General features: G+C 33.8%; 1 protein-coding gene across 50 annotated transcripts in view; it reads left to right on the forward strand.

Annotated features, from left to right (window-relative positions):
* Clasp2 (cytoplasmic linker associated protein 2) overlaps positions 1–12,750 on the forward strand; it is a 191,423-nt gene that overhangs the window by 145,128 nt on the left and 33,545 nt on the right. For 21 of the 50 annotated variants that reach the window (XM_048794721.1, XM_048794732.1, XM_048794736.1 and 18 more), the window contains 2 exons: positions 4,804–4,967; positions 6,146–6,224. In XM_048794721.1, coding sequence (XP_048650678.1) covers positions 4,804–4,967; positions 6,146–6,224 — 243 coding nt within the window. Of the gene's footprint in view, positions 1–977; positions 981–4,803; positions 4,968–6,145; positions 6,225–6,356; positions 6,408–12,750 lie in introns of all 50 variants that reach the window. The other 29 variants (XM_048794720.1, XM_048794727.1, XM_048794740.1 and 26 more) reach the window with 3 other exon arrangements.

Below are 12,750 nucleotides of genomic sequence, written 5' to 3' on the forward strand. Positions count from 1 at the left end.
GAATATATAGTAATATATGCCTCATAATGTTGTGGTGATGATTAAATGAGTTAATACATATAAAGCCCTTAGAATATACCAGTATAGTAGTTTTAAAAATTAAGGCATTCAGAGCAGATTTTTATTTTGACTGCTCTGGACACATTTTTTTCCCCCTTAAGTGTAAGCATTGTCAGATACTAAAAGTTATCCTATATGGTTTTTGCATTTGACTGAAGTAGCTCTTCAAAAAGAGCCACTTTCACCAAAGTATGAATTAGATTTTTATGGTCTTTGTGATTCTGCCTCTGGAATCATGCCTTTGAGTCTTGGGTTGCTAGGAAATTTAATTTTACTACTAACTTGGGGCACAGTTGAGTACCTTATGTAGAAAGTGACATCTGGTCTTTTGATAAATATTTTAGGCAGCTACAGCTGCTCTCATAGTCCTTGGACAGGAGACTGTCACACATCTTACCTGAAGAATTAAAAAATTGATAGTATAAACAGTTACTTTTTTTTTAACCTCCAAAGAATAGTAATTGTTCCAGGTCCTTACAGAAATTATTTAATTTGTGAAAATACTTCTTCTGGGGGAAAAGGGGATAAGAAACGAAAACTCATTCCCAATTCTGACACTTTTCAGAATTGGGAATGAGTTTTGTGATTCTTGGGTTCTTTACCAGTTGTTGAACCTCAAGGATAGTACGATGTACAAAAGAAAAGCTTTTGTCTCTTTTTTTTAAATTTCCTTTGCCAGGAGGTTAAAGAGAAACACAGGAAAATCATGTTCTTCTCCCATGTAATTCATTTAACTCTTTGTTTTCAAAACTATTTTGAGTTTATCATAAAACTTTGAAAAACATTTGTCATTTTTATTTTCTAAGTGTTTTTCTTCCATACAGGAACTTTGCATTGATGGCGACTAATTTGTGTGTTTTTCTTTTTTTTCTTTTTTTCTTTTTGCATGCTGTCCCCTGTGTTGGAACTCTCAATAGAGAGTAAGTTGGTTCAATATTTGTTGGAAACCTAACTTTACTGCATGACTGTGAAATTAACCCTTTTTCTCTGTTTTCTCTCCCAAAGAGTTCATGCAGTGTTGGACCCTTTGCAATCCACGAAATGCTATATGCAAACTGTCATTCTGTTTGGAGATGTGCTTTTTTAATCTACTAATTAATCTAATTTGATCATGTTCTTCTGTTCTTTTTTTGACTGGCACACCTAAGATATAAGTGAGTTTAGGAAAATACTGCCTCAATTGTAATAGCTCAGATATTTAATTCTTTCTGAACAAATTACAGATGTGAGATATGTAGGATTATAAATTGATTCCATTGAAAGTTTAAAAATAATTCCCCAGTTTCATAATTATTTAAAAAAAAAAAATTGGGCCCTGAGTCCCCATATGTACTTCCTAATAGTCTGTTAATGTCATTGCATAAAAGCAAACAGCAGTTTATGGAGCATTGATTCTCAGCTTTCTCTTTTGAAATTTTTATTCCTACTGTTACATTAGCATATCCATTTTCTCCTTTAATTCTAGGCAAGGATATGGAAGAATATCAACACCTGAGAGAAACTCTTTGTGTTAGGGAAATCGAAGAAAAAATTTTGTGTATAATTTCCAGTATATTATGCATATGGATGTATGTGTATATGTATGTGTATATATGATCATTTATTAAGAACTGTTATAGGATATAAATATTTTTGAAAGGTTATGGTAAAATTCTATATATAAAGTGCTATAAATACCATGTCTACATTTTTATTGGGCTACTCACGTTATATCTAACCAAAAGAAATTTCTATTCAGACACTTAGAGAAGTCTTCTTGAAGGAAATAACAGTTAAGATCTTGATGGAAACATAAACCTTGGCTATGTCAGCATGAGAAGAAAGAGCCTTCCAGGAATGGCTAGCATGAGTCCAATGAAGAAAGTGGGTAGTGCCAGAAAGTTTATAGGAAAGAAAAACAAGTTAATCTTCACTAGAATGAATGGAAAGTCTTGATTCTAGGAGGAACAGGTCTTTACTACTAATTACAGGGTAAATTTTGCTTAAGAGAAAATACTTATTTTCATTGAAAACTTTTTAGGTAACTTTGGACTTGGTTCCATTGATGATATAGGACTGTATAAAACTATAGTCTTTATTCTAAAATAATATATATTCCAGATGGGATGATAATATAGACAAAAAGTTAAATAGCACCAAAAATAGCTAATCCCACTATGAATTCCAAGTAGGAAGGATCAGTGGCTCTTATCTAAAGTAGCCTAAGAAGCTTCTTGGCTGGAGCTTGAGTAGGGAATCACATACTATATGTAAGCAAGCTGGAGGTATGAGCAGGAATAGGAGAAAATTGGAGTCATGTGAGATGTGAATGAAAGTGGAGGAATAAAGGGTCTTATTTTACTGGATAGTCCAGTTTAGAGAGTTAGAACTTTATATAAGGGTTTGAGACATTATCCTGTAGACAATTTTATATAAGGGTTTGAGATATTATCCTATAGACAATGGGAGATGTTTAAGAATTTTGTTTCTATTACAAACTGTCATAATCTGATGGTAAGAAAGAAGCATGCATTGAAAAACACAGCCTGCAGGCCAAACCTGTCCTGCTGCCTACTTTTGAAAGTTCTATTGGAACACAACTGTGGCTGTGCTACAATGGAGTTGAGTAGTTGCAAGACCCTATGGCTTGTAAAGCCTCAAATATGTGTGGCCTGGTACAGAAATGATTTGATGACCCTTGATATATAGAAAATATGAAGGCTAGAGTCGGGCTACTGCAATAATCCAGACATAAAATCAGAAGTGCTTGGTGCCTACAACAGTGCTATGATAAACAGATTTGGGGAAGACCAAAAGAGAGCAGTTCTAGAGATCTGGAGCCTCATAGAATCAGAGAGGCCCAGTCAAGGAGGTCACACTTGGGATGAAGAACAAATCAGAATGAAGACATTTAGGATGCAAAAGGACAATGCCTGCAAAAAGAAAAAGAAGGGAAATACTAAGAGGCAAGAAATGTCAAGGTACAGAATGGCCAACCATACTTTACCTAGGAGAACGCTATTGCATACCACAATTAGAAGATAATTAGTGGGAGCAATAGGGTGGAAGCTGAAAGAGGAGCTCCTGGAATGGTGTCTTCTGCATGTGGCAGTAAAGGATCTAGGTAAAAAATGAAAGAGTAAATATAGTAGAGGAGAGTACACGTTAGAGAGCAAAAATATGGAACTGAAAAATTAGACTTAAAAGGGAATAAAATTGACTCTTCCTTGGAGAAATGATTATTAGAACATTAGGGTTAGAGGAAATCAAATTGAGGGAAAAGCCACTAGAGTTTAATTAATAGAGTAGATAAAATACAACTGAAAACCAAGTGACCTAGCTAAGTCTTGACCCATTGACTAGCTGTGAAACTGGGTAACTCACATTTTCTAGTTCTCTGTTTCCTTGTACATAAAATGGGAGAGTCGACTTAGGCATTTTTCTATCTTATGACTTTCTAAATGGGTTTTCATATGGAAAAGTTTCAGGTTGGAATCCTTAAGAAAATAGGGAAGAATTTAAACAAGAGTAAAAGTGATCCACAGAATAAAAAACAGTTACGTATTGGTAAACTAGCTTTGGCGGGGAGGAAGAAACCTTGATTTGTAGTGTTTGCCAGTGTCTGAAGTGTAGATGACTCCTATTTGAAAGCAGCTGCTTTCAAGCTACCAAACATTTCACAAAATTCCTGAATACTAAGATTCAAATGTTAAAGCTTATAGTTCTAATAGAGAAAATCCTTCAAACTCTTAATTCTCAAATTAGTATAGTTACTTTGGATATTGAGTATTTTAAAAACCATAGTTTTAATCATCTGTTTTGATTATAATTTGTCTCAAGTCATCGTGACTGAGAGTCTTAACAGTGTTTTCCTCTTTACCTTGAAATAATTTTTTTAGTATGATATTGGATTTCTTGTAAACAGATAAAACCTTGTGATGGATTGCTTTTCATACGTACTTCAGTGAGATACATCATGTATTGATAGTAGTTTCTCTGCACCTTAAAATTTTTTCACTTAAAAATTTTTTTAAACAGATAGATTAATGTTAGAACCACTTATAAAGCCCTCCCCACCACACACAGCATAAATGAAGACTGATGGCATGCCATCTAGGACCTTTTAAAAAATCCACTAAAATTTAGATGTAGGCTTTTATCTTGAATTTATTTGACTTTAAGTACAGTTTTATTTATCACAGGTCATTTAAAATTACTTTTGGGGCAGTTTTAGTAAATAACAGATTTCATGCCAGAAAGTTTGTGACAATTGTCATTTTGAGAAATCTGAGGATTCTCTTATGTTATGTAAATTCATTATGTTATGTAAATTTTATACCTTAGGTAGCTGTTAGTGTAGTGATTCTCTAATTAACTCAATGCCACACTTGCAAAAAGCTGAGAGTTAGTGAGACTATAGATCCTTCCCCTATATTTTGTATAAAATAGATTTTTAGTTTAAGTAGCTTAAGCTGTGGCATCATTGATTACATTAGGTGTGCCAGCCATTATGGCCAAATTTCTTTACCAAGTGATGCTGCATGGAATAGCTAATTGTTGAACTTCTGCAGAAGTTGGATAACGATTCAAATGTACTCTTGTATCACAGAGTCCAATGAAAAGCAAGAGAGATTGTTTTTCCGCTTGGCTGCCAATCGCTGTGCCTCTGATTCCTGTATTCCCTTCTATTTTCAGTTTTGAACTGAGCATAGAGATCAATATTTCCTCGTTTTTCTTCCCACCTCTCCCCTTTATCTATTATAGGTATTCAGCATGTTTTTGGAGACTCTAGTAGATTTTATACAAGTCCACAAAGATGATCTTCAAGATTGGTTATTTGTACTGCTGACACAACTACTTAAAAAAATGGGTGCTGATTTGCTTGGGTCTGTTCAGGCAAAAGTTCAGAAAGCCCTAGATGTTACAAGGTAATATTTTTTGCATGTATTTCAAGTTTACCTAATAATAAGTAATATTTAATCTTTATGTTAAAATTTAATTTCTGAGATCTTTCAAATAATTTATTTTATAGAAACACCTCTGAAAATTGTTAATTTTCACCAATTACATGGTATATTTAATACAACATTGTTTCTTAGATCAAACCTTTTATTTATTTTGTAAAAATTTTATTGGTTCAAGTAATTCAAGATTGTATTTTATCTTAATTAGGATTAATCTAGAACTAGGCATATTATATGCACCTGTAGTCCCAGCAACTGGGAATGCTGAGGCAGGAGGATTATTTGAGCCCAGGAGTTCAAGACCAGCCTGAGCAACATAGTGAGATCCCATCTCAAATATTAAGAAGAAAAAGCTGGACATGGTGACACTGTCTGTAATCCCAGCAGTTGAGGAGGCTGAGGCAGGAAGATCACAAGTTTGAGGCCAGTGTCAGCAACTAAGCAAGGACCTAAGCAACTTAATGAGACCCTGTCTCAAAATAAAAAATAAAAAAGGGCTAGAGATGTGACTCAGTGGTTAAGCGCCCCTGGGTTAAGTCTCTAGTACCACCACCACCACCACCACCCCCAAAAAAAAAGATATTTGTAGTTGCATCATGGCGTTTTGACTAAAGATCAACTGAAGATATATCTGCAAAGTAGGGTTGAAGATTAATTTTATCTAATGTAAATATGAAAGTATTTCCTAAGTGTTAATAAAACATAGTATACATTTAGATATTCAGAATCTCTCTTCAGAAGATTTTGAACCATTGATATGTTTCTACTTTCCTATGTATATTGTTGAAGTGACTGTTTCAAAATGTCCATTTTCTGAGTTGAAATGAAACTGGAATTTAGATTTTAGGTGTGGGGGAAATGTCTGAAACTATTGAACTTTCTATTGAGTACATTTTTCTTCTTAAATCTATTATTGAGGCAAGATAGACTATTATTTATTATAATGTTGCTTCTTAACCCAATACTGGTCATAAATTCAAATGTTTGTATTCTTCTGAGAATGCTTTTATTGTAGCCTGTACTACAGATATATACTACTTCATATGACATTATGTTTTGGCATTAAGCAATTTTTTTGCATGAAATTTGTTAAATGCATACTTGTTTACTTAATTTTTTTGTTTGCTTTGTTCTTACTTCAGAGAATCTTTCCCAAATGATCTCCAGTTTAATATTCTAATGAGATTTACAGTTGATCAGACTCAGACACCAAGCCTGAAGGTAAAAAACTGAGGTTTTTTGGAAACATTGTAAAAAATTGAAGTATTTTATTGATAAAGTTATGTCAGTATTTGTATTTCTGTCACATGAGAAACAGTTCAATCAGTGGGTTTTGTTTTTATGAACTTACAGACAGTCAAGCCAGCACTTCGGGACCATCTTCACTCTTTTTGGAGCTCCAAGGTTTTTTGTTTTTGTTTTTGTTTTAATCTGCATTATTTCTTTTCTTAACTCTCTCTGCAGTGTTTCAGATAATGTTTGTATGCATCTATATTCGAGTACTAACCTTTGTAAGCCTTTTACGCATGCACATATTTGATTTCAAATGTTTCTCAAATGTCCTTCCTCCTTTGGAGAACGCTTACTGGGGATATACATTTAGAAGGCATCACAATATGGCCATCTAACACTAAGCTGGTACTGCAAACTTGCTTTATAAAATCTTATCTAATTTTATGTTTGTGATTTCCCAATACTTTTTTTTCTTATTTGTAATCTTAGGAGTTTTAATGGGCATTTTGGACAAAATACCAGTTTTGCCTAAGTACATATTTTAGTAAACAAACAAATCTTAATATCAGTACCATTTTCCTTAACCAAAATAGTAACTATTTTTGCAATGTGATGTTTCTGACGTGCACCAAATTTGTAATTAAGATTAACTTTCTCAGTTTTTATTTGCACACATTTTCCAGTTAATTTATGTGAAAAGTAGGTGGATTCTAATTTGTAATTTTAAATGATGCAATTTAATAGAAAAAGTGATATAATATTAAAGAAGATCCTCCTGAATGCTTTGCCAAAGATGTTTTTTTAGTGAGCTGTATCAAATGAGATTAAAGTCAGGGAAATAACAAGCATATATGCTTACATAAGTCTTTTATCTTCTGCTCTATTCTGCACGAAGTATATTTCCATGAGCATTACTGCCCAGGATTGTTTTTCCCCTACATTTCTGAATGCAGTTGTGTCCGAAAATCACAATTATGTTTCTTACCAGGGTGGATATACATTCAGCATAATGTTATTTTCTCAAAACTACTTCATGAAAGGGATTCCATCTGTTTACTTTGAAAAGTGACCTGCAGAAAAACAGTTTACTTGATATTAGTGAGAAATGTTTTTTGAACTCGTATCCAAGGCGTTGTGCTCAGTGTTCCTGGGAATATAAAACTTATAATTAGATCACTGTTTTCTATAATACATGATAACCTATAAATTACATCTACCTGTGGTAGATATTCCAGAACTGTTGAAAATGTATATAGAGGGGCTGGGGATGTGGCTCAAGCGGTAGCGTGCTCGCCTAGCATGCGCAGGATGCTGGGTTCGATCCTCAGCACCACATACAAATAAAAAATAAAGATGTTGTGTCCACCAAAAACTAAAAAATAAATATTATAAAAAGAAAATGTATATAGAGATGTTTCATGGGCCAGTGCAAAAGAAGATCACCAGCTTAAGAAATAAGGATAAGAGGTGACTTGAGGTAAAGTATAAAGTTGCTGAAGAAAACAATTAAAGGGAATAGTGAAATGGGAAACAGACAAATTAAAATGGGCTTTCCTTTTGGAAAACATTGTACTGGAGACTGGCACCACAGACTGTTTCTTTAAAAGCCTAAATTATTTATAAATATACATAGAAGTATAGTTTCAGTAGCAAAGCCATATGGGGAATCACTCTTCAACTCTTAAGTAGATATTTTAGGATAGCAGGAAAATGTTATGTTTTTCTGCAAAAATATAAATAACTTTCAGGTAGGTGACAGGGTTAAGTTTTAAAATCTTAACAGGCTATGGAAAAACACAGATAACTTGTTCTAGATCTAGCAAAAAGACCGAGGGAAAATATCTTTATTGAGAAATGATCTTTCAGATTAAAAAAAAAAAAGGATGTTTACATAAAATGTGATATCTCTCATGTATTATCATGTGATCAGTGAGGGAAATAACAGTATAAAATCAGGAATTTTAATTTGAATTACTAATGTTTTTAAATAAATGTAATTTTGCTGAACTCTGGCTTTCACAAACATTGAAGAATTACACACACTTAGCAATCGAATTGTTTTTCCTTCTTTGAAAGAGTATATATTTGCATAATTGAAATTCTAGACTGTATGTAACCTCATAAAATACCCTACTAAAAACATTCAAATTATTATATGTGTGTGATTATTTTACCTATTATTAAATATGCCTATTCTGAGACACCTTTTTAAAATTTTGCATGACTATAAATTGTCAAGACACTGCACCAACTGAATGTCACAGAGGGCAAATAAATGCTTGCTTTTTTTCCCCCCTAATCTACTGGGAATTGAACTCAGGGTCTTGTGTATGCTAGTCATATGCTGTACCACTGAGCTACATTCCCAGCCCTTTTTATTTTTTATTTTGAGATAGAGTCTTGAGGAGTTGCCCAGACTGGCCTCAGAGTTGTAATCCTCCTGCCTCACCCTCCTGAGTCACTGGAATTATAGGCATGCATCACCACATCTGCATGCATCACCGCATCTAGCCCTTTTTATTTTATTTTGATTCCAAGTCTCACTAAATTGCCCAGGTTCACCTTGAATTTGCCTCAGTATCCTAAGTAGCTAGGAATACCAACATCTACTACTATGCTCAGGAATATATACAGTTATTAGTGTTGGTAACTTAAAAAGAATACATTGTTCATTTATTGACTTAACATAGTCATCTTTCAGCTATTCACACTGATAGAAGGTACATGGCTTCAAGAATCCAGAATATTATGTGCTATCCTATAATTTAGGTAGGCCTGCTACTACAAAACTAACCACATCTTATATTAAAAGTTATAATTCACTTTTTAAATAATAAGTAAAACTTGTATATATTTAGAGTATACAACATGTTTTGGTGTGTGTGTGTGTGTGTGTGTGTGTATGTGTGTGGAGAGAGAGAAAGAGAGAAATTATGGAATGACTGAGTCAAATTACTTTTGCATTACCTCACATACTTTGTGTGTGTGTGTGTTTGGTGAGAAAACTTAAAATCCAATCTCAGCAGTTTCAAATATTTAATATGTACATGGTGACCAAGCATGTGATGCACATCCAGCTATTCAGGAGCTTGAGGCAGAAAGATCACAAGCTGGAAGCTAGCTTGGGCAACTTATCAAGACCCTGTCTCAAAATAAAAAATAAAAGTACTGGGAACATATTTCAGTGATAGAGCAACACTGCATTAATTTCCTAGTACTGCAAAAAAAAAAAAAGTATATTGTTATTAACTGTAAGATACTGTGATGTACATTGTCCTCTTGAAATTATTATTCTTTTCTAACTGAAATTTTATGTCCTTCAACCAGTCTTTCCCTAATCCCCCAGCCCCAGGTAACTACCACTTTACTCTGTGTTTCTGGGTTTGACTTCATCATGCTCCACATATAAGTGAGATCATTTAATAGTTGTCTTTCTTTACATGGCCTGTTTCACATAATATATTGTCCTACAGGTTCATCCATGTTGTCACAAACGACAGGGTTTTCTTATTTATTTATTTATTTATTTATTTATTTGCTGTGCTAAGGATCAAACCCAGGGCCTCACACATGCTAGGCAAGTGCTCTACCACTGAGCTATAGCCCCCACCCAGGGTTTCCTTTTTTAAAGCTAAATAGTATTTCGTTGTGTATATATACCATACTCAACCATTGAAGGACACTTAAATTGATTTATATCTTGGCTATTATGAATAACGTTGCCATAGTACATGGGGGTACAAGTTGTTCAACATACTAATTTTCATTGTCTTTGAGATAGTTACTCCCTACTGGGACTATTGGATCATATGGTATTCTATTTTAATTTTTTGGAGAAACTTCATACTGTTTTCCACAATGGCTGTACTAATTTACATTCACACCAGTGGTGTGCAAATGGTTCCCTTTCTCTACATCTTCACCAGCAACCTTTTGTCTTTTATATAGTAGCCATTTAGTGAAGTAAGTGATCTCTCATTATGGTTTTAATTTGTATTTACATGATGATTATTGATGTTGAGCATTTTCATTTTTATATTGTACATTTGGGTGTTTTCCTTGGAGCAATGTCTATTCAGGTTCTTTGGTAATTTTTCAATCAGGTTATTTAGGGTTTTTCGGTTTGTTTGTTTGTTTAGGTTGATTTCTTTACATATTTGGATGCTCATTCCTTATCGGATGTGTGCTTTACAAGATATTCTTCCATTCTATAGGTTGTCCCTTTGCTCTGTTGTTTGTTTGCTGCATAAAAGAATCTTTTTAGTTTAATGTACTCCCATTTGCTATTTTTATTTTTGTAAGCTGTGTAAAATTATAAATCTAAATATTTATTTCTTATGAAAGAAGAACATAATTTGATATCCTCCTTTTTTTGGTACTAGGAGCAGGAAGGGGAAAATGTATAAGAGGCAGAACTTTATTTCAATATTTTCCTTCCTATCTGTTAATTTGGCATAACACTACCCAGAGAGATTTCCCATAGATACTTGGCCTGAGTGATAAAAATGACATTTAAATCCATAAGGGAAGAAAGAACATAGAGAGACTAATTACATTAACCTGGACAGTATCTCAACTTGCTAGGGTTTGGGATTTTTTATTTCTTTTATTTTTTTGGTACTGGGGATTGAACCAGGGGCACTTTACCACTGAGCTACATCCCCAGTTCTTTTACTTTTTATTTTGAGACAGGGTCTTGCTGAATTGCTGAGGCTGGCCTTGAACTTGTGATCCTCCTGCCTCAGTCTCCCAAGTCACTGGGATTACAGGTGGGCACGGCTTATTTTTGTTTTAGAGACAGTGTCTCACTACATTGCCAGGGTGGCCCTCAACTTGCAATCCTCTTCCTCAGCCTCCTGAGCAGCTGGGATTACTGGTGCCTGGCTCAAGTTGTTTTAATCGTGCATTTAAACTTTACTTTTCCTGAGTCAGTAAATCAGCCTTTACTGTGTGTTTAGCATATGCTGAATCCAAGGATTATACACTACTATATCACATGTTATTTCTAAAGTGGCCACTGGTATAATGTAGTGATAAATAACATTGTACACAGCTGGAAAATACTAACAGAGTGAGGGGGTATGGGAAGATACAGATGAAAGAATATCAAGTTGTGCATAATGTAGGATGAATAAGTTTAGATATCTAATTTACAATACGAGGACTATAATTAAAGAGATTTTTGCTAAAAGAGTTGATTTTAGTGTTCTTGCCACATGTAGACCAAATGGGTAACCCTGTAAGATGAGGGATTTGTTCATTGCTTGACTGTAGAAATCATTTCACTATGTATATGTGTATCAAAGCATTATCTTGTATACCTTAAATATATACAATAAAAACATTTTAAAAGTAATTGAGAATAGATTTTAAGTGTTCTACCCACAAAAAATGAGTATGTGAAGTAATGCAAATGTTATTAGCTCAATTTAACCATTCTACAATGTATACTTACTTCAAAATATCATATTATATACCCTAAATATATCCAACTGTTGTTTGTCAGTTGAAAGAATAAATTGGGCTGGGGGTGTAGCTCACTAGTAGAGTGCTTGCCTGACATGCATAAGGTCTTGGGTTCAATACCTAGCACCACATACACAAAAAGAATAAATTAGTTTTTTAAAAAAATAAAGTATAAACAGGTAACGTCGGAGAAAACCATTAAGAAATCCTAGGGGCTGGAGTTGTGGCTCAGCGGTAGAGTTCTCGCCTCGCACCTGCAAGACCCTGGGTTCGATCCTCAGTACCACATAAAAATAAATAAGTGAAATAAAGGTATTGTGTCCAACTACAACTAAAAAATAAATATTTTAAAACAAATGGAAATCCTAGAATGTTGGAATACATGACTTTAAAAACAATGATTCTCAAACCTTTTTATCACCTTAGCATAGTCTTCATCCCACTACACGTCTATGTTTCATGCACCCACATATCAAGAATGAGACTTTTTACACCTATATGTTAACTTCTTTTTACAAATGAATATTATCTTTTCTCCAGTGATACTTGTTTAATATTTTTGAGACTCTTCATTTAACGCAGTTATAACAGTTGATGAATCTGATCTCATTTTGTCAGTTTTATCCTGTTTGATACCATCCCCTCAAAAAAAAAAAAAAAACAATAACAAACTATATTGCCCACCATTATTGCAGCCTTGATAGACTGGATTTACCATTCCTAATTTTCAAATACTTTGGTTAATTTCCCCCCAAAATGAAATGACTGAGTTGATAAGACTCACTTCCTCTGGGGCTAGCTAAGAATCAGCTGCAATGCAACGGTAGATACAAGACAAAGTTTATTATCTTAAGAAAGTTTGCCACAGTTTTCATACTTGGGGAATAAAATGCCTGGGACCTAAAAGCTTGAATATGTATGAAAACAAAAATCATCACCTTATCATATACTTGGACCTGAAGTTGGTAGGTGGTTATATTATCTCTTTTATTGTTTATATTGTTCGTTTTCTTCTTGTCAAAAATAGTCATGTAATTATTTCTGAAGC

The sequence above is a fragment of the Marmota marmota genome, unplaced genomic scaffold, assembly GCF_001458135.2.
Source record: "Marmota marmota marmota unplaced genomic scaffold, marMar, whole genome shotgun sequence".
NCBI lineage: Eukaryota > Metazoa > Chordata > Mammalia > Rodentia > Sciuridae > Marmota > Marmota marmota.